This window comes from Bufo bufo, chromosome 1 (assembly GCF_905171765.1).
Source record: "Bufo bufo chromosome 1, aBufBuf1.1, whole genome shotgun sequence".
NCBI lineage: Eukaryota > Metazoa > Chordata > Amphibia > Anura > Bufonidae > Bufo > Bufo bufo.
This window is the reverse complement of record NC_053389.1, coordinates 394,302,719-394,330,001: the sequence shown is the minus strand read 5'-3', so window position 1 is coordinate 394,330,001 and position 27,283 is coordinate 394,302,719. Positions and strand designations below refer to the sequence as shown.

The 27,283-nt window shown below is 42.5% G+C and overlaps 1 protein-coding gene across 2 annotated transcripts; it reads left to right on the top strand.

The window, feature by feature from the left end:
- The first annotated feature begins 1,090 nt into the window (after window positions 1-1,090).
- Window positions 1,091-26,626, top strand: ZCCHC10 (zinc finger CCHC-type containing 10). Of its 2 annotated transcripts, none has more exons than XM_040415683.1 (4): window positions 1,091-1,162; window positions 20,232-20,396; window positions 25,431-25,469; window positions 26,048-26,626. In XM_040415683.1, exons 1-4 carry the CDS (start codon window positions 1,122-1,124, stop codon window positions 26,328-26,330), a joined length of 528 nt encoding a protein of 175 aa, XP_040271617.1. In that variant the 5' UTR covers window positions 1,091-1,121; the 3' UTR covers window positions 26,331-26,626. The 2 variants fall into 2 exon arrangements, with proteins under 2 accessions (XP_040271617.1, XP_040271616.1); XM_040415682.1 differs by having other exon boundaries at window positions 25,428-25,469.
- The last annotated feature ends 657 nt before the right edge of the window (window positions 26,627-27,283 follow it).

Sequence of the window (27,283 nt, the reverse complement as noted above, 5' to 3'; positions counted from 1 at the left end):
TCCGCATCTGTTCTGCAAGTTTGCGGAACAGGTGCGGACCCATTAATTTTCAATGGGGCTGGAATGTGCTGTCCGCATCTGCGGATCCGCACTTCTGTTCCGCAAAAAAATAGAACATGTCTTATTCTGGTCACTGTTAAAGGATCAAGCTGCTGTGAAGGTCAAAGTTAAGGGGATGGGCTGCTGTGGAGGTCCCATTTTAAAGTGGCGGGTCACTGTAGAGGTCACTGTTATGGGTGGTACTGTCGATATCTTTGTGGACAAGAAAAGGCATTTTCTATGAGAGTGCCGGCGATGTGCTGTCCGCAAAATGCGTTACGCACATTGCTGGCGACCGTGTTTTGCGTATCCGCAAAACACATACGGACATGTGAATGGATCCTAATTGGATCTGATCTCTTTCTGACAACATGAAATTAAAGGGGTTTTCCGAGATTTTGATACTGATGGCCTATCCTCAGTATAGATCATCAGTATGTTATTTGGTTGGGGCCGACACCCGGGACCCCTGCTGATCAGCTTTGAAAAGACACTAGCGCTTCGGTGAGCTAAAAAACACCTGATTGGCGGGGGTCCAGGGTGTCAGACCCTCATCGATCAGATACTGATGACCTATCAAGAGGATAGGTCATCAGAATCTAAAATCTTAGAAACCTCTTTTAAGTGATTTTGTTCAGTTTTATAAAAAAATCTGTCTCTGAAGTTTTCCCTCAGCAGGTCTCTAAATGAGTGTTTGCTAAAGAAAACCTGTCTTCAGTGTTTATAGTGTACTGTATGGCTGTCACATGCAGAGGCAAGCTCCTGAACTGATTATATATTGTAGAACTGTTTTCCCTATTTACTACGTTCTGCCATTTCATTTAGCTGAGAACATTATCAGCCAGGTGCCGGGAGCAGAGTCGGGGACACTGAGACATAGCAGACTTATACCCCACTACAAAACCTCGACCACTTGAATTTTGTAGCTAAAATGCTTCAGAGAATTGGCAGCTATGAATCAAGTGCCCTCGTCAAACATGGCTGCCGACGCCATGACGCCACTAGCTACTGCGTTTCAGCAATATTTCCTGCGGACTGCTATTGCCCGGCATGCAGCGGGGCGGCGCCTGGCTCTTACCAATATGGCTACCCCCATGCACCGGCTGATCGCTCGTAGGCAGGCGTAAGTAGAACCTCAGACTGGGAAAGCGAGACGGGGGGAGGGGAGTGAGTGAGGAACGGAATGCTTGTTGGTTGCGTCATTTTGGGCGGGAAGTGTGCTGGGCCAGCGGTAGGTAGCGAGGGCGAGTTATGGAGGGGGAGGGAGGGGGCTGAGCCCAGGCTCTACCTCTGGCTCTCTGATTTATGTGCACGTTCTGGCGTCCTGGTAGTTATTAGAGGAGGAGTAGGGGACCGTTCACATAGTGCGTGTGATAATGTAAGTTTGGACCCCCCAGTCCTGTCAGATAGTAAGTCTGCATATAGATGTACACTACACATGGGACCAGTAAAAGCCACTACATAGATGCACACGTGTCACCGGAGGAAGCCTCTATACGGGTGCACACGTGTCACCGGGAGAAGCCTCTATACGGGTGCACACGTGTCACCGGAGGAAGCCTCTATACGGATGTACACGTGTCACCGGAGGAAGCCTCTATACGGGTGCACACGTGTCACCCGAGGAAGCCTCTATACGGGTGCACACGTGTCACCGGAGGAAGCCTCTATACGGGTGCACACGTGTCACCGGAGGAAGCCTCTATACGGGTGCACACGTGTCACCCGAGGAAGCCTCTATACGGGTGCACACGTGTCACCGGAGGAAGCCTCTATACGTGTGCACACGTGTCACCGGAGGAAGCCTCTATACGGGTGCACACGTGTCACCGGAGGAAGCCTGTATACGGGTGCACACGTGTCACCGGAGGAAGCCTGTATACGGGTGCACACGTGTCACCGGAGGAAGCCTCTATACGGGTGCACACGTGTCACCGGAGGAAGCCTCTATACGGGTGCACACGTGTCACCGGAGGAAGCCTCTATACGGGTGCACACGTGTCACCGGAGGAAGCCTCTATACGGGTGCACACGTGTCACCCGAGGAAGCCTCTATACGGGTGCACACGTGTCACCCGAGGAAGCCTCTATACGGGTGCACACGTGTCACCGGAGGAAGCCTCTATACGGGTGCACACGTGTCACCCGAGGAAGCCTCTATACGGGTGCACACGTGTCACCGGAGGAAGCCTCTATACGGGTGCACACGTGTCACCGGAGGAAGCCTCTATACGGGTGCACACGTGTCACCGGAGGAAGCCTCTATACGGGTGCACACGTGTCACCGGAGGAAGCCTCTATACGGGTGCACACGTGTCACCGGAGGAAGCCTCTATACGGGTGCACACGTGTCACCCGAGGAAGCCTCTATACGGGTGCACACGTGTCACCCGAGGAAGCCTCTATACGGGTGCACACGTGTCACCCGAGGAAGCCTCTATACGGGTGCACACGTGTCACCCGAGGAAGCCTCTATACGGGTGCACACGTGTCACCCGAGGAAGCCTCTATACGGGTGTATGCATCACCTATAAATCCTGCTTGTATCTCAGTTACGGAGTATGGCACCAGAAGCATTTTTTCTTTACATTTTTCTGTGGAAGAAGCGGGTATCATGTCTATGTAATCCAGCCATGTCCTTTTTTGGCAGATATGTTGTCTTCGTGACATGTTCTGATTAGTAGCATGTCCTCCAGCAACCTGAGCTAAAAAGTGGTTGTGTGCGACCCTTCCCCCCTCCTACACATACATGCACATGTATGAATGCTGCAGGACTATTTTTTTGTTCTCTACTCACAGTGCCCCATTTATGCCAGCCACATTCCCTCCACAAGTGTCAGAATAGACTTCTGGATCAACATCCTGTCTTCAGAAATTCCCATTACTTGTGTTATAGTAAAAGAAATACATCCAGGCCCCTCTTGAATTCCTTTATTGCACTCACCATCACCACCTCTTCAGGCAGAGAGTTCCATAGTCTCACTGCTCTTACCGTAAAGAATCCTTTTCTATGTTTGTGTACAATCCTTCTTTCCTCCAGACGCAGAGGATGTCCCCTCGTCACAGTCCTGGGGATAGATCGGTAAAAACATCAGATCTCCACTAGGCTGTCTTTTTTTCCTGAGTTAGGGCTCATGCACACGACCGTATGCCCTCAGAGACATACGGTCAGTGAGCAGGCCATATGCCCCGGAGTGGCATACATCGTGCGCACAGGAGTACACAGTTTCATAGGTTACTATGATGCTGTGCGCATCGGGCCGCCCACAGAGCTATTGTCCTGCGCTCATGATATTATGAGTGCAGGACAATAGCCCCACGGGCGGCCCGATGCACATAGCATCATAGTAACCTATGGTGCTATGCTCACCGTATATGGCCCGCTCACGGACCGTATGTCTTGGAGGGCATACGGTCGTGTGCTTGAGCCCTTACAGACAGTTATTCTGTTTTATACTACTATTGTGGAGTAAAAAAGTCAGAGATTATGGTGCATGACATCTTTTTGCCATAGTTTGAGACTTTTCACTTCTTGTCACTGAAAGTGGTGGTGGGGCTTAGCAGAGGGTACATGGCCTCCTTGAAACCAACAGATTTACCATCATTTACGCCACAAACTGGGGTAAATGATGGTTCCGATCTGTGCCAACTCATAGCTGGTGTACATTTACATTTCTGGCACACAGACTGTCTGGAAATTCACCAAATTTTTTAAGAGATCTGTGCCTCTTAAGAAATGTGAACCCTGCCCCCCTTTTTTGTGATCAGCGAGGGCCCCATTTGTCTGACCCCCCCCCTTCAATCAGACATTATACCCTATCCTGTGGGGTAGGGTATAAATGTTTGTATTGAGACAAGCTGTCCTTCTCCCCCCCCCCCCTCGCCCCCAGTGCCATCAGCTGTGCCTCCGCCCCCAGTGCCATCAGCTGTGCCTCCGCCCCCAGTGCCACCAGCTCAAAATAACTCCAGCCAGCGGCATAAGTAAATATTCTAGATTTAGTGATTTTATTATGCTGCTTAGACGTGACGTTTCGGCCACCAAGGCCTTTTTCAAACTGAAGTACAAACAAAAAGAAATATATACAGTAAATAACAATTTGATTCTGTGACAAGAGATATATCATTCATATCTATGGCATTTTTTGCGGAAGTCTATGTATTTCTATTCCATGCAAAGAGAGATATGAACATAATACAATTAACCCCTTCCCGACCTTTGACGTACTGTTACGTCATGGGAACCACTGAGTTCCCGCAATTTAACGTAATAGTACGTCATAGTGATCGCGTGGGCACCGGAGCGGTGCGCGTGCGATCACTGCAGGGGCCCGGCAGTCCGTGGTAGCCGGGCCCCTGCTGTATCCGCCGGCATCGCTGTAAAAGCTGATGCCGGCGGATTAACCCCTTCTATGCCGCGGTCCGCGCTGACCGCGACATAGAAGAGGTTTGTGTCAGGTGAACGATCGCATCGAGTTCCCGCACTGCTGTGGCAGGGACCCGATGCAACACAAGGCAGCTCGATGCCTTGCACGGCATCGGGAACTGCCTTCTACAGGAGCCGAGGAGATTCAGCTTCAGGCTGGGTCTCCTAAGCAACCTGTTAGTGTATGACTCAGTGTCATACACTAACAGGCAATGCATTACAATACAGATATATTGTAATGCATTGCAGAGGGGATCAGACCCCCAAAAGTGAATGTCATAAATAAAGTAAAGTAAAAAAAGTGTTTTTAATAAAATAATAAAGTAATAAAATTGAATAAAGTAAAAAAGAAAAAAAACGCCCCTTTCCCCTTATTTTATAATAAAAAACTGAAAAAAACGAACAAAACCCACACATATTAGATATCGCTGCGTCCGTAATGACTGGCTCTATAAATATATCACATGATCCACCCTGTCCGATAAACACCATAAAAAAATAAAATAAAAACAGTGTAAAAAAAAGCAATTTTTGTCACCTTACATCACAAAAAGTGCAACACCAAGCGATCAAAAAGGCAAATGCCCCCCAAAATAGTATCAATAAAACTGTCGCCTCATCCCGCAAAAAAATAGACTTTACCTAAGACAATCGCCCCAAAAAAAAAAAAAAAACAATAGCTCTCAGAACATGGAGACACTAAAACATCATTTTTTTGTGTCAAAACTGCTATTATTGTGCTAAAGTGAAATACATAAAAAAATATATACATATTAGGTATCGCCACGTCCGTAACAAACAGCTCTATAAAAATATCACATGACTTAACCACTCAGATGAACACCAAAAAAAAAAAAAAAGTAAAAAAAAAGCCATTTTTGTCACCTTACATTGCAAAAAGTGCAACACCAAGCGATCAAAAAGCGTATGCCCCCCAAAATGATATCAATAAAACCTTCACCTCATCCCGCAAAAAATGAGACCCTACCTGAGAGAATCGGTCAAAAAATAAAAAAGCTATGGCTCTCAGACTATGAGACACTAAAATATCATTATTTCGGTTTCAAAAATGCTATTATTGTGTAAAACTTAAATAAGAAAAAGTAGACATATTGGGTATTGCCACGTGCGTAACGATCTGCTCTATAAAAATATCACTTGACCTAATCCCTCAGGTAAACGCTGTAAAAATAAAAACGGTGCCAAAACATCCTTTTTTGTTTTGTTACCTTGCCTCACAAAAAACGTAATATAGAGCAGTAAAAAATCATATGTACCCCAAAATAGTACCAATAAAACTGGCACCTTATCCCGTAGATTCCAAAATGTGGTCACTTTTTTGAGTTTCTACTGTAGGGGTGCATCAGGGGGGCCTCAAATGGGACATGGCATCTAAAAACCAGTTCAGCTAAATTTGCCTTCCAAAAACCATATGCTGTTCCTTTCCTTCTGCGCCCTGCCGTGTGCCCATACAGCAGTTTACGATCACATGTGGTGTGTTTCTGTAAGGCCTCATGCACACGGCCATTGCGGCTCGGTTGTGGACCCATTCACTTCAATGGAGCCGCAAAAGATGCGGACTGCACTCCGTGTGCTGTCCGCATCCGTTGCACCATTCCTTGGCCCCGCAAAAAAAATATAGCATGTCCTATTCTTGTCCGTTTTGCGGACAAGAATAGGCATGTCTACAATGGGCCGCCCGTTCCGTTCCGCAAATTGCGGAAGGCACACGGGCGGCTTCTGTTTTTTGCGGATCCGCGGTTTGCGAACCGCAAAAAAACGGCACGGTAGTGTGCATGTAGCCTAAACCACAGAATCAGGGTAATAAATATTGAGTTTTATTTGGCTGTTAACCCTTGCTTTGCTACTGGAAAAAATTGATTAAAATGGAAAATTTGCCCAAAATTTTATCACCATTTGCCATTAACTCTTGTGGAACACCTAAAGGGTAGACAAAGTTTGTAAAATCAGTTTTGTATACCTTGAGGGGTGTAGTTTCTAGAATGGGGTCATTTTTGGGTGGTTTCTATTATGTAAGCCTCACAAAGTGACTCAGACCTGAACTGGTCCTTAAAAAGTGGGTTATGGAAATTTTCCGAATAATTTCAAGATTTGCTTCCATACTTCTAAGCCTTCTAACGTCCCCAAAAAATAAAATGTCATTTTCAAAATGATCCAAACATGAAGTAGACATATGGGATATGTAAAGTAATTACTATTTTTGAAGGTATAACTGTCTATTATAAAAGTAGATAAATTGAAATTTGTAAATTTTTTATTTTTTTTTGTAAATTTGGTATTTTTTTATGAATAAAAATGTTTGTTTTTTTACTTATTTTTACCACTGTCATGAAGTACAATATGTGACGAGAAAACAATCTCATAATGGCCTGTATAAGTAAAAGCGTTTTAAAGTTATCACCACATAAAGTGACACATGTCAGATTTGCAAAAAATGGCCTGGGCAGGAAGGTGAAAACAGGCCCGGGGTTGAAGGGGTTAATGTAGCATCTAACACATAATATAACGGAAGCATTGTGGCATGACAACATGTCACATGGCAGAAATCCATGACACATAAAGCATACAATCGTATAAAGGTAGAGGTCCACCATAATATCACTGGTGTACAGGACGTGCATCCAAAGCTGTCCCCTAGTGCCATCAGCTGTCGAGGAACAGCTGTTGCATCAAGGATTTTTTTTTGTCAAAATACTCTATTCAATCGAGTAATCATTCCAGCCCTATTCCAGACACCATACATGAAGATGGTGCCCACCCGCGAGCCCAGCAGTTGCCATAGCAGCCCAGGTGCCTGCTGTTTTAAACAGCAGACACCTGAGACTAATGAATCCTGTCAACGATATCGTTGATCGTGTACATTTAACCCCTTAGATGCTGCGGTCAAACGTGACCACGGCAACTGGGAGCGCAAAAACCTTAAAGTTCAAGCTTCTGGGTGTGTACCAGCTCCCCCTAGCAAGAATTGGGGAAGCCAGATTGTGTGTGCAGTAGCCTCTGTAATCCTTAGTGATACAAGGCTACTGCACATTAGTTCCTATGGAACACATCGGGGGAGATTTTTCAAACTAGTGTAAAATAGAACTGGCTTAGTTGCCTGTAGCAACCAATCAAATTCCACCTTTCATTTTCCAAAGAAGCTGTAAAAAATGAAAGGTGGAATCTGATTGTTTGCTTTGGGCAACTAAGGCTACTTTCACACTTGCGTTCGTGTGGACCCTTCTGGTATCTGCACAGACGGATCCGCACCTATAGTGCAAACGCTTGCATCCGTTCAGAACGGATCCGTCTGCATAAACAGCTTTTTCAGATCTGAGTTTTCACATCGTAAAAACTCAGATCCGACAGTATATTCTAACACAGAGGCGTTCCCATGGTGATGGGGACGCTTCAAGTTAGAATATACTAAGAACTGTGTACATAACTGCCCCCTGCTGCCTGGCAGCACCCAATCTCTTACAGGGGGCTGTGATCCGCACAATTAACCCCTCAGGTGCCGCACTCCCTCCCTCCCCAGTATTAAATTCATTGGTGGCCAGTGCGGCCCCCTCCTCCCTCCCTCCCCAGTATTAAATTCATTGGTGGCCAGTGCGGCCTCCCCTCTCCCCCCCATCATTGGTGGCAGCGGAGAGTTCCGATCGGAATCCCAGTTTAATCGCTGGGGCTCCGATCGGTTACCATGGCAGCCAAGACGCTACTGCAGTCCTGGCTGCCATGGTTACTTAGCAATTTTAGAAGCATTATACTTACCTGCGCTGTCTGTGGCCGGCCGGTCGCTCCTCTTACTGGGCCGGCCGGCCACAGACAGCGCAGGTAAGTATAATGCTTCTAAAATTGCTAAGTAACCATGGCAGCCAGGACTGCAGTAGCGTCTTGGCTGCCATGGTAACAGATCGGAGCCCCAGCGATTAAACTGGGATTCCGATCGGAACTCTCCGCTGTCACCAATGATGGGGGGGGGGTGATTTTAATTAGGGGGGGAGAGGGGGGGGCCGCTCTGGCCACCAATGAATTTAATACTGGGGAGGGAGGGGGGGGGGCCGCACTGGCCACCAATGAATTTAATATTGGGGAGGGAGGGAGGCCGCTCTCGCCACCAATGAATTTAATACTGGGGAGGGAGGGCGGGCCGCACTGGCCACCAATGAATTTAAAACTGGGGAGGGAGGGGGATCTGGCCCCCTGCTGCCAGGCAGCACCTGATCTCTTACAGGGGGCTATGATACGCACAATTAACCCCTCAGGTGCCGCCTCTGTGTTAGAATATACTGTCGGATCTGAGTTTTCACGATCTAACTCAAATCCGATGGTATATTCTAACAGAGGCGTTCCCATGGTGATGGGGACGCTTCCAGTTAAAATATACCATCGGATTGGAGAAAACTCAGATCCGATCGTATATTAATAGGGACTCCTGACTTTACATTGAAATTCAATGGGGGACGGATCCGTTTGCAATTGCACCATATTGTGTCAACGTCAAACGGATCCGTCCCCATTGACTTGCATTGTAAGTCAGGACGGATCCGTTTGGCTCCGCACGGCCAGGCGGACACCAAAATGCTGCAAGCTGCGTTTTGGTGCCCGCCTCCAGAGCGGAATGGAGGCGGAACGGAGCCAAACTGATGCATTCTGAACGGATCCTTATCTATTCAGAATGCATTGGAGATGAACGTATCAGTTTGGGGCCGCTTGTGAGAGCCCTCAAACGGATCTCAGAAGCGGAACCCCAAACGCAAGTGTGAAAGTAGCCTAAGCCAGTTCTGCTTTACACCAGTTTGATAAAGCTACCCCATAGTGTAATGCTAATGCATTGGGGTCTATGAGAGAAGCAATCTGATGATTGCTTGTTATAATTCCCTAGGGGAACTATAAAAAAGTGTACCAAAAAAAAATGAATATATATATATATATACATACACACACACACACACACACACACACACACACACACACACACACACACACACACACACACACACACACAATATTAAAAGTCTACACACCCCTGTTAAAATGTCAGGTTTCTGTGCTGTAAAAAAATGAGACAAAGAGAAATTATTTCAGAACTTTTTCCACCTTTAATGTGACCTATAAACTGTACAACTCAATTGAAAAACAAACTGAAATCTTTTAGGCCTCTTTCAGACGGGCGTTGCGGGAAAATGCGCGATTTTTCCGCGCGAGTGCAAAACATTGTAATGCGTTTTGCACTCGCGTGAGAAAAATCGCGCATGTTTGGTACCAAACCCGAACTTCTCCAATAAGGCTGGAGGGGTTAAAAAAAATGTAAAAAAAATAATAATTTTTTTTTAACTCACCTTAATCCACTTGATCGCGAAGCCCGGCATCTCCTTCTGTCTTCATCTTAGCTGTGTGCAGCAACAGGACCTGTGGTGACGTCACTCCGGTCATCACATGATCCATCACATGGATTTTTACCATGGTGATGGATCATGTGATGACCGGAGTGACGTCACCACAGGTCCTGTTGCTGCACACAGCTAAGATGAAGACAGAAGGAGATGTCGGGCAGCACGATCAAGTGGATTAAGGTGAGTTAAATTATTTTTATTTATTTTTTAACCCCTCCAGCGCTATTTTACGATGCATTCTGTATTCAGAATGCTATTATTTTCCCTTATAACCATGTTATAAGGGAAAATAATAATGATCGGGTCTCCATCCCGATCGTCTCCTATCAACCGTGCGTGAAAATCGCACCGCATACGCACTTGCTTGCAGATGCTTGCGATTTTCACGCAACCCTATTCACTTCTATGGGGCCTGCGTTGCGTGAAAAAGGCAGAATATAGAGCATGCTGCGATTTTCACGCAACGCACAAGTGATGCGTGAAAATCACCGCTCATGTGAACAGCCCCATAGAAATGAATGGGTCGGGATTCAGTGCGGGTGCAATGCGTTCCACTCGCACATCGCATCCGCGCGGAATACTCGTCCGTGTGAAAGGGGCCTGGCTATGTGGTACATGTGACAACAATCTCCCGTATTCTTCATGTCTGGGCTATGGGGTAGAGTGGCAAGAAGAAAGCCTTTTCTTACGAAGAAAAACATCCAAGCCAGGCTACATACTGCAAAATCACATCTGAAGTCTCCCAAAAGCATGCGGGAAAAGGTGTTATGGTCTGATGAAACCAAGGTTGAACTTTTTGGCCATAATTCCAAAAGATATGTTTTTTGCAAAAACAACACTGCACATCACCAAAAGAACACCATACCTACAGTGAAGCATGGTGGTGGCAGTATCATGCTTTGGGGCTGTTTTTCTTCAGCTGGAACTGGGTCCTTAGTTAAGCTAAAGGGAATTATGAATAGTTACAAATTCCAGTCAATATTGGCACAAAACCTTTAGGCTTCTGCTAGAAAGCTGAACATGAAGAGGAACTTCATCTTTCAGCATGACAACGATCCAAAGCATAAATCCAAATCAACAAAGTAATGGCTTTACCAGAAGAAGATTCAAGTTTTGGAATGGCCCAGCCAGAGCCGAGACCTTAATGTGATTGAAAATCTGTGGGGTGGTCTGAAGAGGGCTGTGCACAGGAGATGCCCTCGCAATCTGACAGATTTGGAGTGTTTTTGCAAAGAAGAGTGGGCAAATCTTGCCAAGTCAAAATGTGCCATGCTGATAGACTCATACCCAAAAAGACTGAGTGCTGTAATAAAATCAAAAGGTGCTTCAACAAAGTATTAGTTTAAGGGTGTGCACACTTATGCAACCATATTATTTTATTTTTATATTTTTTTCCTCTCTACCTAAGAAAAAAAGTCTAAATGGTATCAGTCAAAAGTACAGATTGCCTCGCCAAAGATGAGCCCTCACTCAGCTCCGTACACATAACTACAAAAAAGTTATAGGGGTCAGGAAAACTGTAAAAAAAAATAAATAAAAAAAAAATTCGGAGCTTTTTTTTATTTCATAATTAAAATGTAAGAAAAACTACATATGTGGTATCGCTGCAATCGTACTGACCTAGAAAATAAACGTAACAGGTCAATTTACGACATAGGTAACGTCGTAAAAACAAAACCCATAAAACTGTTGCAGAATTGCATTTTTTTTTCCAATTTTATCCCTTTTAGATGTTTTTTTTTACAGTTCCCCACTACATCATATTCAATATTAAATGGTGACATTAGAAAATGAAACTTGTCCCACAAAAATCAAGCCCTCATACGGTGTGTGTGTGTGTATATATATGTATGTGTGTGTGTGTGTGTGTATATATATATATATATATATATATATATATATATATATATATATAATTATATTGCAGAGAAGACCATCACTCGCTGTAGATAAATCTTGTATTTATTGGTCACATATACAGGAAATAAGTGACGCGTTTTGGTGCTACCGCACCTTCATCAGACTTATCATACAAGAAAAATATCATGTTTAAATAGACCGCCAAATTACAGGGAAATGACATCACACAGTAAACCCCTCCCACCAATCAGTGTTAAAGGGAATCTGTCACTAGCAATTTACCCAAATTTTTTTTTCATGAATCCATGTTTAACAGAGTACCTTTTTTCTTCAAAAAATCGATTCTTATGATGTGTAAATGACGCTGTAAGGAGCCCAGAGGGGCGTTCTTCTTTCTCCACGGTGCCCAGGAACGCCCCTCTGAAGTGCCGTGCCCGCCTAAATTTGAAATCTAATAACGCCTCCAAGTTCATCTAAATCCCCTCCCAGAGGCGCGGCTAAGTGCTCAACAACGCCCCCTCCTCAGCGCCGCGCTCTGCGGCAAACACCCCGATCCTCCTCTCGCCGGCATCCCAAATCCCGCGCAGGCGCAGTGCCGACAATCATCTTATCATAGCCCAGGAAATCGCCGGCACTGCGCCTGCGCGGGGATTGGGATGCCGGCGAGAGGAGGATCGGGGTGTTTGCCGCAGAGCAGGGGGCGTTGTTGAGCACTTAGCCGCGCCTCTGGGAGGGGATTTAGATGAACTTGGAGGCGTTATTCGATTTCAAATTTAGGCGGGCACGGCACTTCAGAGGGGCGTTCCTGGGCACCGTGGAGAAAGAAGAACGCCCCTCTGGGCTCCTTACAGCGTCATTTACACATCATAAGAATCGATTTTTTGAAGAAATGACAAGACGGACAATCAAAAGAACAAGACCGATGGAAAAAAAGTACTCTGTTAAACATGGATTCATGAATTTTTTTTTTGGGTAAATTGCTAGTGACAGATTCCCTTTAAATCGAAACATAAACAAAATGGAATCAAGCTTTGTTGCAGCATTTTTTAAGATTCAATAAATAAATCAATATAAATTTTTCCTTCCTTATTGTGTTCTCCTTTTCTTTAGGTCCGCTATAGAAAAATAAGAAAAAAAAGAATTTTCAAAATTTTTTTTTAACACAAAAAAAAAAATTTGTTCATTTTCTAGTAAAGTAATCTATCAAAGGAAGCTTTGTACGTTGTATTCACGATTGAGTCCACGGGGCTCAATCGTTTGTAATCGGTGTATTCAATAAGCTTCCCTTTTAAGCAGTAATTTATTTCTATCTCCACCTCGCCGTGGGAGGGGTACACTTTCAATGATCTGATAACGTAGTTGTGCTAATGTGTGTCTGTGCTCGTGGAAGTGAAATGGTACGGGAAATAGTAGATTCTGCTTTCTAATGGTAGATTTGTGATTGCTCAATCTATCTTTCATTTGTGATTGCTCAATCTATCTTTCATCCTTGTAGAAGTTTCTCCCACGTACAGTAGACCGTACGTACAGTTCAAAATATACACAACATAACTGCTATCACATGTAAAAAATCCTTTGATAGGTATACGTTCACCCGATTGTGGGTGTGTAAAATGTGTACCCCTGATTACGCTGGAACAATGTACACAATTTAAACGGGAAAGTTCCCATTTTGGGGGTAGCCAATACTCTATGTATAGGTCCAGTTCTATTGCTGCCAATATCTGCCCTCACTATCCTGTCACGTATGTTGTTAGCTCTTTTAAAACACATCATGGGTGGTTGTCTAAATTCCACCACTTGAGGATAAGATTTTGATACCACATGCCAGTGTTTGTTTATTATCCCTCTCAATCTCTGGGTCCATGGGTGGTACTTAACTACAAGTGGAATCCGGGATTGTTTCGGGGGTTTATCCTGTTGTGTATCTTCAACTCTGTTCCTTTGTTCCTGTAATAAATGATCAGGGTAACCTCTCTCCCTAAATTTCTGAGTCATCGCATCTAGTCTAACCTTGCATGTCTCAGTATCGCCCACTATACGTTTAACCCTTTGGAACTGTGAATAGGGATGAGTTTTTTTGTGGCTGCTGGATGGTTACTAGTGTAAGCAAGCAAACTATTCCTATCAGTACTTTTTGTGAATAGGTCCGTGTATATCACACCCATGTCACCCTTAATTACCCACGTGTCCAGGAATGAAATTCTATGTATGTCAAAATGCAGAGTGAATTTTAATTCGGGCCAGACCGAATTGAGGTACAGTGAAAATTGTTGAAGGGATCGAACGTCGCCACGCCATACGCAAAAAATTTCGTCGATAAAACGACGCCAAAATTTGCAGTGTTCCTTGTAAAAATCATTAGTATAGACAAATTCTGTCTCAAATTGCGCCATATAACAATTTGCGTATGGCGGTGCGACGTTCAATCCCATCGCGGTCCCACGCCGCTGCTGAAAAAAAAGAGTCCTGAAATAAAAAGTAATTCTGTTCAAGAACAATCCTCAATAACGTCAGAAAAAATTCCCGTTCTACATTTTTATAGTGACTCGATGCTAGGAGTGTATGAATCGCTTTCAAACCTTTGTCGTGTGATATGGATGTATATAAATTACATACATCGAAGGTAACAAGTATGTCATCTTTATCTGAATTAAAGGATTTAATTTCCTGCAAAAAATGCTCAGTATCACGTAAATACGAGGGAGACAATTTAGTGAATGGTGTGAATATCTTCTCCAGAAAAACTGCCAAAGGTGAGAGGATCGAGTCAGTCGATGCCACAATGGGGACGGCCTGGCGGGTTAGTGATGGATTTTTGGTAACGTATAAAAAAACGGAGTGATAGGTGTTGGTTGACCAAAAAGCCGCACAGTTTGAATCATTTTTTTAATCCGATATACAGGATCATTCTGCAAGATCTGATATGTATCTATATCGCTTAATTGAGACAAGATTTCTGAAACATAGTAAATTTTGTCTAGAACCACCAAGGCTCCCCCCTTATCCGCAGGCTTAAATACAAGGGACTTATCTTCTAATAACTGATCAAGAGCACGTTTCTCCACCAGAGGTAAGTTGGATTGTATGCGCATATTGCCAGTCTTACATTGTTGCAACAATGTCTCGACATCACGTTGCACCAAATTTATAAAAGTTTCAACAGGATGGTATGAGCGTGGTGGTAAGAAAGTGCTCCTGATCTTCAAATCGAACATTTTAGCTGTTAAAGAACCAGTTCGAATACCGGAATGAACAGGCTGGGAGACAATAGATTCTGAAGAGAAATGAGCCTTTAAATGTATGTTCCGATAGAAACGTTGTAGATCAGTGTCTAAACTGAAAGTATCAAGACTTCCAGTGGGGCTAAATGATAAACCCTTTTGTAGCAAGTTCATATCAGCCGGACTCAGGTTTTTGGAGGACAAATTGAACACTAAGATTCCTTCAAGTGAACTTAAAAGTAGGGACCTTGAAAAGGAAGCGAAACCTCTTATCTCCCTGGAATTACATGCCGCAACTTTGGCGGAATATCATCGTACTGAAAAGATACCTCGGGGGCTTCGTGTCAAACTGCGACCTACTCTATTCTGTGATAATTTGGACTATTGTACTCGTTTTGCACAAATATTAAACAAGTGTTCCCTGGAACTTATCGTGCTTACCTTGGAGCATCTTGCTGTCGCCATCGATGAACGCCAAAAGAGTATTGATAACATTAAGCAGCAGCTGAATAACTGCCTGAAGCCAGAAGAACTCTCTGCACTCCAGGATAGACTCGACAAACAATGCAGCGACTTGCGTACCAGGATCGAGGCTACAAAGCGATCCAAGTATCTTCGAGACACAGAAGATTATCTGCATCATCGAGTATACAGGTGGCAGGATGCCAAAGGAATAGCAGTTCCATTCTCTCGTATGAGAGACCGGCGAGTGGGCTCAGCATCTTCAGGCTCTGGGAGCGATGTCTCTGTTGGATATCGGGCGCCATTTTTTAGGCCGAAGACCACGCAAACCAAGACAAGGCGAGCCGGGCGCCATCATAGGCGAGGCAGATGCTCCGCGGATCACGAGGTCCCAGGTAAGGACAAAAACTTAGTGTTCAATTTGTCCTCCAAAAACCTGAGTCCGGCTGATATGAACTTGCTACAAAAGGGTTTATCATTTAGCCCCACTGGAAGTCTTGATACTTTCAGTATAGACACTTATCTACAATGTTTCTATCGGAACATACGTTTAAAGGCTCATTTCTCTTCAGAATCTATTGTCTCCCAGCCTGTTCATTCCGGTATTCGAACTGGTTCTTTAACAGCTAAAATGTTCGATTTGAAGATCAGGAGCACTTTCTCACCACCACGCTCATACCATCCTGTTGAAACTTTTATAAATTTGGTGCAACGTGATGTCGAGACATTGTTGCAACAATGTAAGACTGGCAATATGCGCATACAATCCAACTTACCTCTGAAGGAGAAACGTGCTCTTGATCAGTTATTAGAAGATAAGTCCCTTGTATTTAAGCCTGCGGATAAGGGGGGAGCCTTGGTGGTTCTAGACAAAACTTACTATGTTTCAGAAATCTTGTCTCAATTAAGCGATATAGATACATATCAGATCTTGCAGAATGATCCTGTATATCGGATTAAAGAAATGATTCAAACTGTTGTTAATACTGCCATAGAGGAGGGGGTCATTGATGCCACACTGGGCGGCTTTTTGGTCAACCAACATCCTATAACTCCGGTTTTTTATACGTTACCAAAAATCCATAAGTCCATCACTAACCCGCCGGGCCGTCCCATTGTGGCATCGACTGACTCGATCCTCTCACCTTTGGCAGTTTTTCTTGAGAAGATATTCACACCATTCACTAAATTGTCTCCCTCGTATTTACGTGATACTGAGCATTTTTTGCAGGAAATTAAATCCTTTAATTCAGATAAAGATGACATACTTGTTACCTTCGATGTATGTAATTTATATATATCCATATCACACGACAAAGGTTTGAAAGCGAATCATACACTCCTAGCATCGAGTCACTATAAAAATGTAGAACGGGAATTTTTTCTGACGTTATTGAGGATTGTTCTTGAACAGAATTACTTTTTATTTCAGGACTCATTTTTTTCAGCAGCGGCGTGGGACCGCGATGGGATTGAACGTCGCACCGCCATATGCAAATTGTTATATGGCGCAATTTGAGACAGAATTTGTCTATACTAATGATTTTTACAAGGAACACTGCAAATTTTGGCGTCGTTTTATCGACGACATTTTTTGCGTATGGCGTGGCGACGTTCGATCCCTTCAACAATTTTCACTGTACCTCAATTCGGTCTGGCCTGAATTAAAATTCATTCTGCATTTTGACATACATAGAATTTCATTCCTGGACACGTGGGTAATTAAGGGTGACATGGGTGTGATATACACGGACCTATTCACAAAAAGTACTGATAGGAATAGTTTGCTTGCTTACACTAGTAACCATCCAGCAGCCACAAAAAAACTCATCCCTATTCACAGTTCCAAAGGGTTAAACGTATAGTGGGCGATACTGAGGCATGCAAGGTTAGACTAGATGAGATGACTCAGAAATTTAGGGAGAGAGGTTACCCTGATCATTTATTACAGGAACAAAGGAACAGAGTTGAGGATACACAACAGGACAAACCCCCGAAACAATCCCGGATTCCACTTGTAGTTAAGTACCATCCATGGACCCAGAGATTGAGAGGGATAATAAACAAACACTGGCATGTGGTATCAAAATCTTATCCTCAAGTGGTGGAATTTAGACAACCACCCATGATGTGTTTTAAAAGAGCTAACAAAATGGGAACTTTCCCGTTTAAATTGTGTACATTGTTCCAGCATAATCAGGGGTACACATTTTACACACCCACAATCGGGTGAACGTATACCTATCAAAGGATTTTTTACATGTGATAGCAGTTATGTTGTGTATATTTTGAACTGTACGTACGGTCTACTGTACGTGGGAGAAATTTCTACAAGGATGAAAGATAGATTGAGCAATCACAAATCTACCATTAGAAAGCAGAATCTACTATTTCCCGTACCATTTCACTTCCACGAGCACAGACACACAGTAGCACAACTACGTTATCAGATCATTGAAAGTGTACCCCTCCCACGGCGAGGTGGAGATAGAAATAAATTACTGCTTAAAAGGAAGGCTTATTGGATACACCGATTACGAATGATTGAGCCCCGTTGACTCAATCGTGAATACAACATACAAAGCTTCCTTTGATAGATTACCTTACTAGAAAATGAACAAATAAATATTTTTGTGCAAAAAAAATAAATAAAAAATTGGTAAAAAAAATAATAATTTTTTTCTTATTTTTTTCTTATTTTTTTTTATAGCGGACCTAAAGAAAAGGAGAACACAATAAGGAAGGAAAAATTTATATTGATTTATTTATTGAATCCTAAAAAATGCTGCATGGTTATATGTTTCGATTTAACACTGATTGGTGGGAGGGGTTTACTGTGTGATGTCATTTCCCTGTAATTTGGCTGTCTATTTAAACATGATATTTTTCTTGTATGATAAGTCTGATGAAGGTGCGGTAGCACCAAAACGCGTCACTTATTTCCTGTATATGTGACCAATAAATACAAGATTTATCTACAGCGAGTGCCGGTCTTCGCTGCAATATTTCATTGGGAACGCCATCCCACAGACATGTGCACCGCGACTTCAAAGCAAGCAGTGCCGACCTGTGATTAGTGTGTGTGTGTGTGTGTGTATATATGTGTATATATATATATATATATATATATATTACACACACAGAAAAGTTAAAAAGTTATAGCTTCAGAAAAGCAGGGAGTGAAAAACAAAAAAGCAAAAACCTCTGTGGCTGAAAGGGTTAACCGACCCAGTCGTTTTGCTGGAATCTTATATTGAGCAGCCTTAGCGTATACCGATGAGTTCTGACTTTCTCCATTCTCTGTGTGCTGTCCGCATCCGTAAGTCTGTTCCACGGCCCTGCAAACAATACTGTGGAACATATCCTATTCTTGTCCTTACGCCCGTGTGCATGAGGCCCTAGGCTGGGGCTACACAGCGATCTTGGCCTCAACACGCTTCACATGATCGTTGGGCAGCAGTACAGCCACTGAACTGAATGGGCTCTGCATGACTTTCAAGTTGCCGTCACCTCAAATTTGCAGAAATCCAGAAGCACTTTCAGAATTTTTTTTTTTTTTTTGGGAGAAGGGGGGGGGGGGGTGTAGAGTTGTTTTAAATGCACAGAAGTATTATGAAAGTAATCAAGTTGAGTCTTCAAGTGGGACTGAACAAATAATTGTGAATTAATTTAATATAAAAAAAAACAAGCCCACAAATGGCTACATTGATGATGAAAAAAAATTATAGCTCGTTACTACAACATAATACATTTTTGGACTAAGATGTTATTGTGCAAAGGTAGTAAAACCTAAGAAAACCTAAACATATTTGGTCAAAATAGAAGCCCACATATGGCTTTGCTGGCAGAAAAATGAAATGAATGGGACTATGGAAAACATTGCTTCTTCCTAAACGTCCGAAATAGGCTGGTCCTGAAGGAGTTAAAGGGGTTGTCCGGGTCCAGAGCTGAACCTGGACATACCCATATTTTCATCCAGACAGCACCCCTTATGTTAGCATCGGAGCATTTCATGCACCGATGCGCTACCTTGCCCTGCGCTAGATCGCGCAGGGCACGGGCTCTTTTGTTTACAATAACACACTGCGGGGTGACGTCACCGATTCTGATGGGTGTGCTTTAGCGCTGCCCTAGCTGTTTTACTGGCTAGGGCAGCGCTAAAGCCCGCCCATCAGTGCCAGCGACGTCACTGGGCTTCCTGGCAGCCGTCACCGGAACTTCTGAAAATGCCTTTGCTCTGCGCGATTTAGCGCAGGGCAAAGGAGAGCATCGGAGCATGAAATGCTCCGATGCTCAAGTCAGGGGGGCTGCCTGGGTGAAAATAGAGGTATGTCCGGGTTCAGCTCTGAACCCGGACAACCCCTTTAAATGGGTTTTCCACTTTTTGTGTTTATGTAATCTCCAGGTGTCTATCTCTCTCTTTCGAAGAACCTATTTTCCAGATAGGTCATAAATATCAGATCAGCTGGATGAAGAAAACGCAAGGCTCGTGCAAGCCCTGTGTTCTCATCACTGTTTACCTTCTCGCCATAGACATTGCAGCTCCTCTGTAATTACACCTGCTCTCCACTGCAATGTCAACGGCGAGCAGGTAAACTTAGGAGAACACATGTATGAAACATACAGCTGATGGACAGTGGGGGCCGGGAGTCGGGCCCCGCCAATCGCATATTGATGACCTATCCTAAGGATAGATCATCAATATAGGAAAAGATGACAACCCTTTTAAAATTGCTAAGTATGCTAAGATAAAAATATTAGATGTTTTTCTACAAAATAAATTGTGATCTAAAATTGCTTTATATTTAACACTCTTATCTGTTACAGTGAAGCAAACAAGCAGAATGTGCGTTGTCAGAAGTGCCTCGAAATGGGTCACTGGAGCTATGAATGTACTGGGAAAAGAAAATATCTGTACAGACCGTCCAGAACCGCTGAATTAAAGCGAACATTAAAGGAAAAAGAGGCGGCGAGACTGCTTTTAGGACAAAGGTAAATGTTTCCTTGAATAATGGATGACCTCTTGCTTGAAGGATGTTCTACAGGTACCAAACCTGTAAATGTCATATATATGAGGTGTGTGTATACAATATGCATACATGAGATATGTGTGTGTGTATACAGGTGAAACTCGAAAAATTAGAATATCGTGCAAAGTTCATTTATTTCAGTAATGCAACTTAAAAGGTTGATGTCGCCGTGTGCTCCTTTGTCTCGTTCTCACAACCGAAAACGACCGCCAGAAGTACAATCGGGAAATCCTTGGTTTAGTGTGCGTCGATGTGCGCGCAATTCCTCCAAAATAACATCACAGAGACGTTCTCAAGTAGGTTCCAATAATGTGCCTACCTCCCAGTGGCTAGACGTGGTTTATTTATACCAGAAGATGGGAGGCGGTCTTACAACCATGACCAATGAGGAGACAGGTTATGGTAAGACAAGTGATTGGCTGGCGAAGATGTGAATGATCGCGCGAACTTATGTTCGCGCGTTCACACACATATTCGCGCCCTTTCCGTTGCCGCACTTATCCTCGTGGATGAAGAAACCCCTGTTCGACGGTCCCCATCCCTCCCTCCTCAGCCGGCACCATGACACTGGTATCCTGCAGTAATACCAGGCCGGGCACAAATCAGCTACAGGTCGGGACGACCAGACCATCGTGCGAAAGTCTCTGTGCAGATGCGAATGCGAACGAATCTGCGCATCTCCATAGGATAGATGGCGACCATACGGCGAAGAATAATTTTTCCACAACAAAGTGAAACTAACATATGAGATAGACTTATTACATGCAAAGTGAGATATTTCAAGCCTTTATTTGGTATAATTTGGATGATTATGGCTTACAGCTTATAAAACCCCAAAGTCACAATCTCAGGTACCCTTTGCTTAGGGGGGATGGATTAATTAGCTGACTAGAGTGTGACACTTTGAGCCTAGAATATTGAACCTTTTCACAAAATTAAAATTTTAAAGGATAACTGTCATATTTTCATCAAAAAATCTATTTTAGCATATGTTACTGCAGCAGCAGCATTATGCATAAAGCAATCTTTAGTTTCTTAACTTACCACTGTTATCCTTGAGTTTTCCCCTTAGTTACGGCTGTTTTGAATCCTACATTATGAGGCTCTTCACAAGATGGCTCCTTTGCCAGTTCTCTGAGGCCAAAACTGCATTCCTTGCGGTCACATACAAACTTGCTGTAGCCAGCAGCTTCCTGCTAGCCAATCAGATTGGATTGCTGAGAGACACTCCTCCTCACTCTGAAGCCTAATGCAGGCATGCAGTGTGGAGGACTGCCCCTCTGTCTTCTTAGCCGGAGACAGATGAGCCATAGCAATGGTCTTTTAAGGGAGCAGTGGAAAGGGACAGGAGACATTAATGAAAGCTGTTATTATAAGGTAATTACAGATTTTCTGACCATCATTGACAGACTAACCCAGGTGCACATGCCTAGCTCTAATAAACTAGCAAATAAAAAAAAATATGACAGTTATCCTTTAAGCCGCATTAATGCAATTCCTTTTAATTTGCATTACTGAAATAAATGGACTTTTGCACGATATTCAAATTTTTCGAGTTTCACCTGTACAATATGTATACATGAGATGTATGTGTGTATATGTATCTATGAGATGTGTGTGTGTGTGTGTATATGTATCTATGAGATGTGTGTGTGTATATGTATCTGATATGTATGTGTGTGTATATGTATCTATGAGATATGTACAGTTGCAAGAAAAAGTATGTGAACCCTTTGGAATTATATGGATTTCTGCACAAATTGGTCATAAAATGTGATCTGATCTTCATCTAAGTCACAACAATAGACAATCACAGTCTGCTTAAACTAATAACACACAAAGAATTAAATGTTACCATGTTTTTATTGAACACACCATGTAAACATTCACTGTGCAGGTGGAAAAAGTATGTGAACCCCTAGACTAATGACATCTCCAAGAGCTAATTGGAGTGAGGTGTCAGCCAACTGGAGTCCAATCAATGAGATGAGATTGGAGGTGTTGGTTACAGCTGCCCTGCCCTATAAAAAACACACACCAGTTCTGGGTTTGCTTTTCACAAGAAGAATTGCCTGATGTGAATGATGCCTAGCACAAAAGAGCTCTCAGAAGACCTACGATTAAAAATAGTTGACTTGCATAAAGCTGTAAAGGGTGATAAAAGTATCTCCAAAAGCCTTGCTGTTCATCAGTCCACGGTAAGACAAATTGTCTATAAATGGAGAAAGTTCAGCACTGCTGCTACTCTCCCTAGGAGTCGCCGTCCTGTAATGATGACTGCAAGAGCGCAGCGCAGACTGCTCAATGAGGTGAAGAATCCTAGAGTGTCAGCTAAAGACTTACAAAAGTCTCTGGCATATGCTAACATCCCTGTTAGCGAATACATGATATGTAAAACACTAAACAAGAATGCATTTCATGGGAGGATACCACAGAGGAAGCCACTGCTGTCCAAAACAAACATTGCTGCACGTTTACAGTTTGCACAAGAGCACCCGGATGTCCCTCAGCAGTACTGGCAAAATATTCTGTGGACAGATGAAACCAAAGTTGAGTTGTTTGGAAGAAACACACAACACTATGTGTGGAGAAAAAGAGGCACAGAACACCAACATCAAAACATCATCCCAACTGTGAAGTATGTTGGTGGTGGCATCATGGTTTGGGGCTGCTTTGCTGCGTCAGGGCCTGGACAGATTGCTATCATCAAAGGAAAAATGAATTCCCAAGTTTATCAAGACATTTTGCAGGAGAACTTAAGGCCATCTGTCCACTAGCTGAAGCTCAACATAAGATGGGTGTTGCAACAGGACAATGACCCAAAGCATAGAAGTAAATCAACCACAGAATGGGGCTTAAACAGAAGAAAATACGCCTTCTGGAGTGGCCCAGTCAGAGTCCTGACCTCAACCCGATTGAGATGCTGTGGCATGACCTCAAGAAAGCGATTCACACCAGACATCCCAAGAATATTGCTGAACTGAAACAGTTCTGTAAAGAGGAATGGTCAAGAATTACTCCTGACCGTTGTGCATGTCTGATCTGCAACTACAGGAAACGTTTGGTTGAAGTTATTGCTGCCAAAGCAGGTTCAACCAGTTATTAAATCCAAGGGTTCACATACTTTTTCCACCTGCACTGTGAATGTTTACATGGTGTGTTCAATAAATACATGGTAACATTTAATTCTTTGTGTGTCATTAGTTTAAGCAGACTGTGATTGTCTATTGTTGTGACTTACATGAAGATCAGATCACATTTTATGACCAATTTGTGCAGAAATCCATATAATTCCAAAGGGTTCACATACTTTTTCTTGCAACTGTATGTGTGTGTGTATATGTATCTATGAGATATGTATTTGTGTGTATATGTAGCTATCTAAAAGAATGTTAAGAATAAGACATTTTATGTAGAATTGACTCAAAAGTTATAGGGGTAGGAATATTGCAATACAAAGAAAAAGTCTTTTTTTTTTTCCTCTCTCGAAGTTTGACGTAGGCAGTGCCTTAAAATCGAACCCCATCTTCTCACTACATTGTATGCAATATTATATTAGAATACGTTAGAAAGTACAACTGCAGTAAAAAATCCCTTATATGTGAATGTTAAAATATAAAAAAGTTATGGCTCTGGGAAGGCACAGAGTAAAAAAACAAACAAAAAACTGGAAACTGGCTGCAGCAGTTTGAAGTTAAAGGAAAAAACTGTATGCCATGCTTTATACTTGGATAGGTTTGCCATTGAGGTCAGGAGCTTTTCCCAGTGTTTAAGGCTACATTCACATCTGCGTTTTGCTGAACTGTTTTGAGATCTGTCACACGATCTCTAAACCGCAGATAACAAGTTATTTTTTTCCCCATTCATTTTCAATGGGGACAAAAATATCAGAATGCAATCCGTTCAGTTTCAATGCGTTTCCATGGCGTACACAAAAATGGTGCAAGCAGCATCTTTGTGTGCGTCACGGAATACTGAGCAAGACGAATCAGTCATGAAAGACGATGTAAGTCAATGGAGACGGATCAGTTTTTTCGGGCACAAAAAAAACAACTGATCCATCCCACATTGACTTACAATGATTTTAGTGACGGATCTGTCTTGTTCATTTTGGAAATAATACAACCGTTCTGAACGGATGCAGATGGTTGTATTATTGAGCGGATGCATTTTGCGGATCCCCTGACCGATACAGCAGAAACACAGATGTGAAAGTCGCCTAAACTGACTGAACATTTTAACCAAGTGTACTTAATTCTTTCTGCCCCTGAAAAGATATGTTGTCCTATTACAAAAGTGGTTTTAAAGCCTGTAAAAGTGTGTGTATATGCGAGTAAATGCATAAAGGTGTTCACTTCAGATCCAGTGGCGTATCTCACTATAAGGCCTCTTTCACACTACCGTATGGCTATTTCAGTGTTTTGCGGTCCGTTTTTCACGAATCCGTTGTGACGTTTTTTTTGTTTCTATGTAATATACAGTATACAGTAATTACACAGAAAAAATTGGGCTGGGCATAACATTTTCAATAGATGGCTCCGCAAAAACGGAATAGATACGGAAGACATCCGGATGCATTTCCGTATGTGTTCAGTTTTTTTTGCGGACCCATTGACTTGAATGGAGCCACAGAACGTGATTTGCGGGCAATAATAGGACATGTTCTATCTTTCAACGGAATGGAAAAATGGAAATACGGAAACGGAATGCATACGGTAGTGTGAAAGAGGCCTAAGGTTGGGGTCACACACAACTTTTTGTTTTTTGCCATGTTTTTGAGCCAAAACCAGAAGTGGATTCAGCAGGAAGGAGAAGTGCTTCCTTTATAGATCTCATTCTCTTCCAATCCACTTCTGACTTTGGCTCAAAAACTGCCACAATAACCTGTGTGTGACTCCACTCTAAAGCCTATGTGCTCATACTAAGCTATTACAAATCAAATATCTTATTAACCGTTATTTTCTGATTCTTTACATTTCTGTTCTTTTCCCAGTAGTGGCAGCAATATAACAGAAACAAAGATGAGGAAGAAGAGGTAGGTTTAAATCATGAGCCATAGGTAATGTGTGTGGATGGATGAGTAGATATAGAGATATGGAAAAATACCATCATAAGGAATTCTTTAAAAATGTGTTTAACATAACAGCCCTCACACAGCTCCACAGAAATATTGAAAAAATATGGGTCAGAAGATGGTGATTCAAAGAAAAGAAAATATTTTTCAAAGTTGAACATATTTTTTTTAAGTATTTTTAAAGCATGCAACTTATATAAATTTGCTATTGCTGTAATCATACTGACCCAAAGAATAAAGGTGTTTTACTGCACAGAGAAAGCCAGAAAAATAAAATCCAAAAAACGATGGCGCAATCAAATGTTTCCCTATTCCACATTAATATTTTCCAGCTTCTCAGTACATTGTATATTAAATTTAGCAATTAGAAAGTACAGCTTGTCCCACAAAATATAAGCCTTCATATGTAAACGGAGGAATTCGTTTTAGAGTGAAGGGAGTAAGAACATCAAAACCCAGAAATGTAAAATGGCAATGACTGAAAATATAAATTCCAAATGAAAATATGTTCCTTGAACTATTTCTTGTTTATATTCTAGATCTAAAAGTGTCACCAGCTCCAGTAGCTCTAGCTCAAGCAGCAATAGCTCAGACAATGACCCTTCTTCAGACAGTGAGGATACCTCCAGTTCATCCTCTTCCTCTGAGGACACATCTTCCAGTTCTTCATCCTCATCGGAGAACTCCTCGTCTGACTCCTCATCTGACACTGAGTCAGAATCTGAAACGAGCAGCAGCAGCAGTGGTACTACGAGTAGTAGCAGCAGTGAAGATGATAGTAGCTCAGAAGATGAGCCACTTAGGAAGAAGCGAAAGAATTAGTTGTGTCTAGAAGATTTTGAAAGAAGTCTCTTTGTGGAGAAAAGCCTGATTGTTCACCAACTTTGGTGCCCTTCTTCAATTTCAAGTTTGTCTTTGTTGATTTCAGTACTGTTAAGTTTTCATTAGAACTACAGATTGCAAATGAAATGACGGACTCCTTTTATTCTTTTTTTTGTTCTTTGACCAAGTATCACTTGTTGGTACTAAATCAACGTGGACACAATACGGTCTACAGTCCATCTGCCTCGGAGGAGAATTTAAAATGTACATAGGTTGTCTGTGCAAATATATAAAAAGAATCGTTTAACACAAGTTAACAGGGTGTAAAGGTTGTGTCCTCACAGCTGAAGAGTTCTGTAACACGGCAGCTTTTGGGGAATATTTTTATAGTGGTATATAATAAGGTTGGATTTATCTAATCACATGCTAAAATTGGATACTGAAAGGTCATGTCCACAGTGACTCAGTGGTCTACAATGTTATATTTTTATGGAAAGAGCAACATGGAAAAGGTCCATACTTTTAGCTGTTCTGATAGGTTGTTTTATATGTGCCATTGATTATAAAGCTGAGTTTAAGTGTCATTTTCAAAGTGCCATGTCTGTAAATAAATAAGCCTGTGACTAAATCCTGTATTGCAGGCTACTACAGCACAATAAGGAATGTCACCTTGTACTAAAGGTTTGGTTAATAAACATTTGTCTTTTTTGCTATTATCGTTATTGTAAATTAAGCAAGATGATATATACAGTATTATGACTGTTTTTCCCTTTCTCATTTATTGGTTATGTAGCCCATTTTGTCACAATGAAAGATACTTAATATTATTTTAAAATACATTTTTCTTTTTACATATGCCCTATACAATATAAACATGGAGCTTCTAAACTGACTGATAATCCTAATAGTACAGGATAAGTGTGAAAACAAGCATTGTGCTGTTTATTTAGTGC

Excerpts from the sequence above, each read along its gene's own strand:
- ZCCHC10 (XM_040415682.1), top strand. The coding sequence starts at position 1,122 with ATGGCTACCCCCATGCACCGGCTGATCGCTCGTAGGCAGGC. Across the intron at positions 1,163-20,231 it reads CTGATCGCTCGTAGGCAGGC|TGAAGCAAACAAGCAGAATG; the intron begins GTAAGTAGAACC and ends TATCTGTTACAG. Across the intron at positions 20,397-25,427 it reads AGACTGCTTTTAGGACAAAG|TAGTGGCAGCAATATAACAG; the intron begins GTAAATGTTTCC and ends TTCTTTTCCCAG.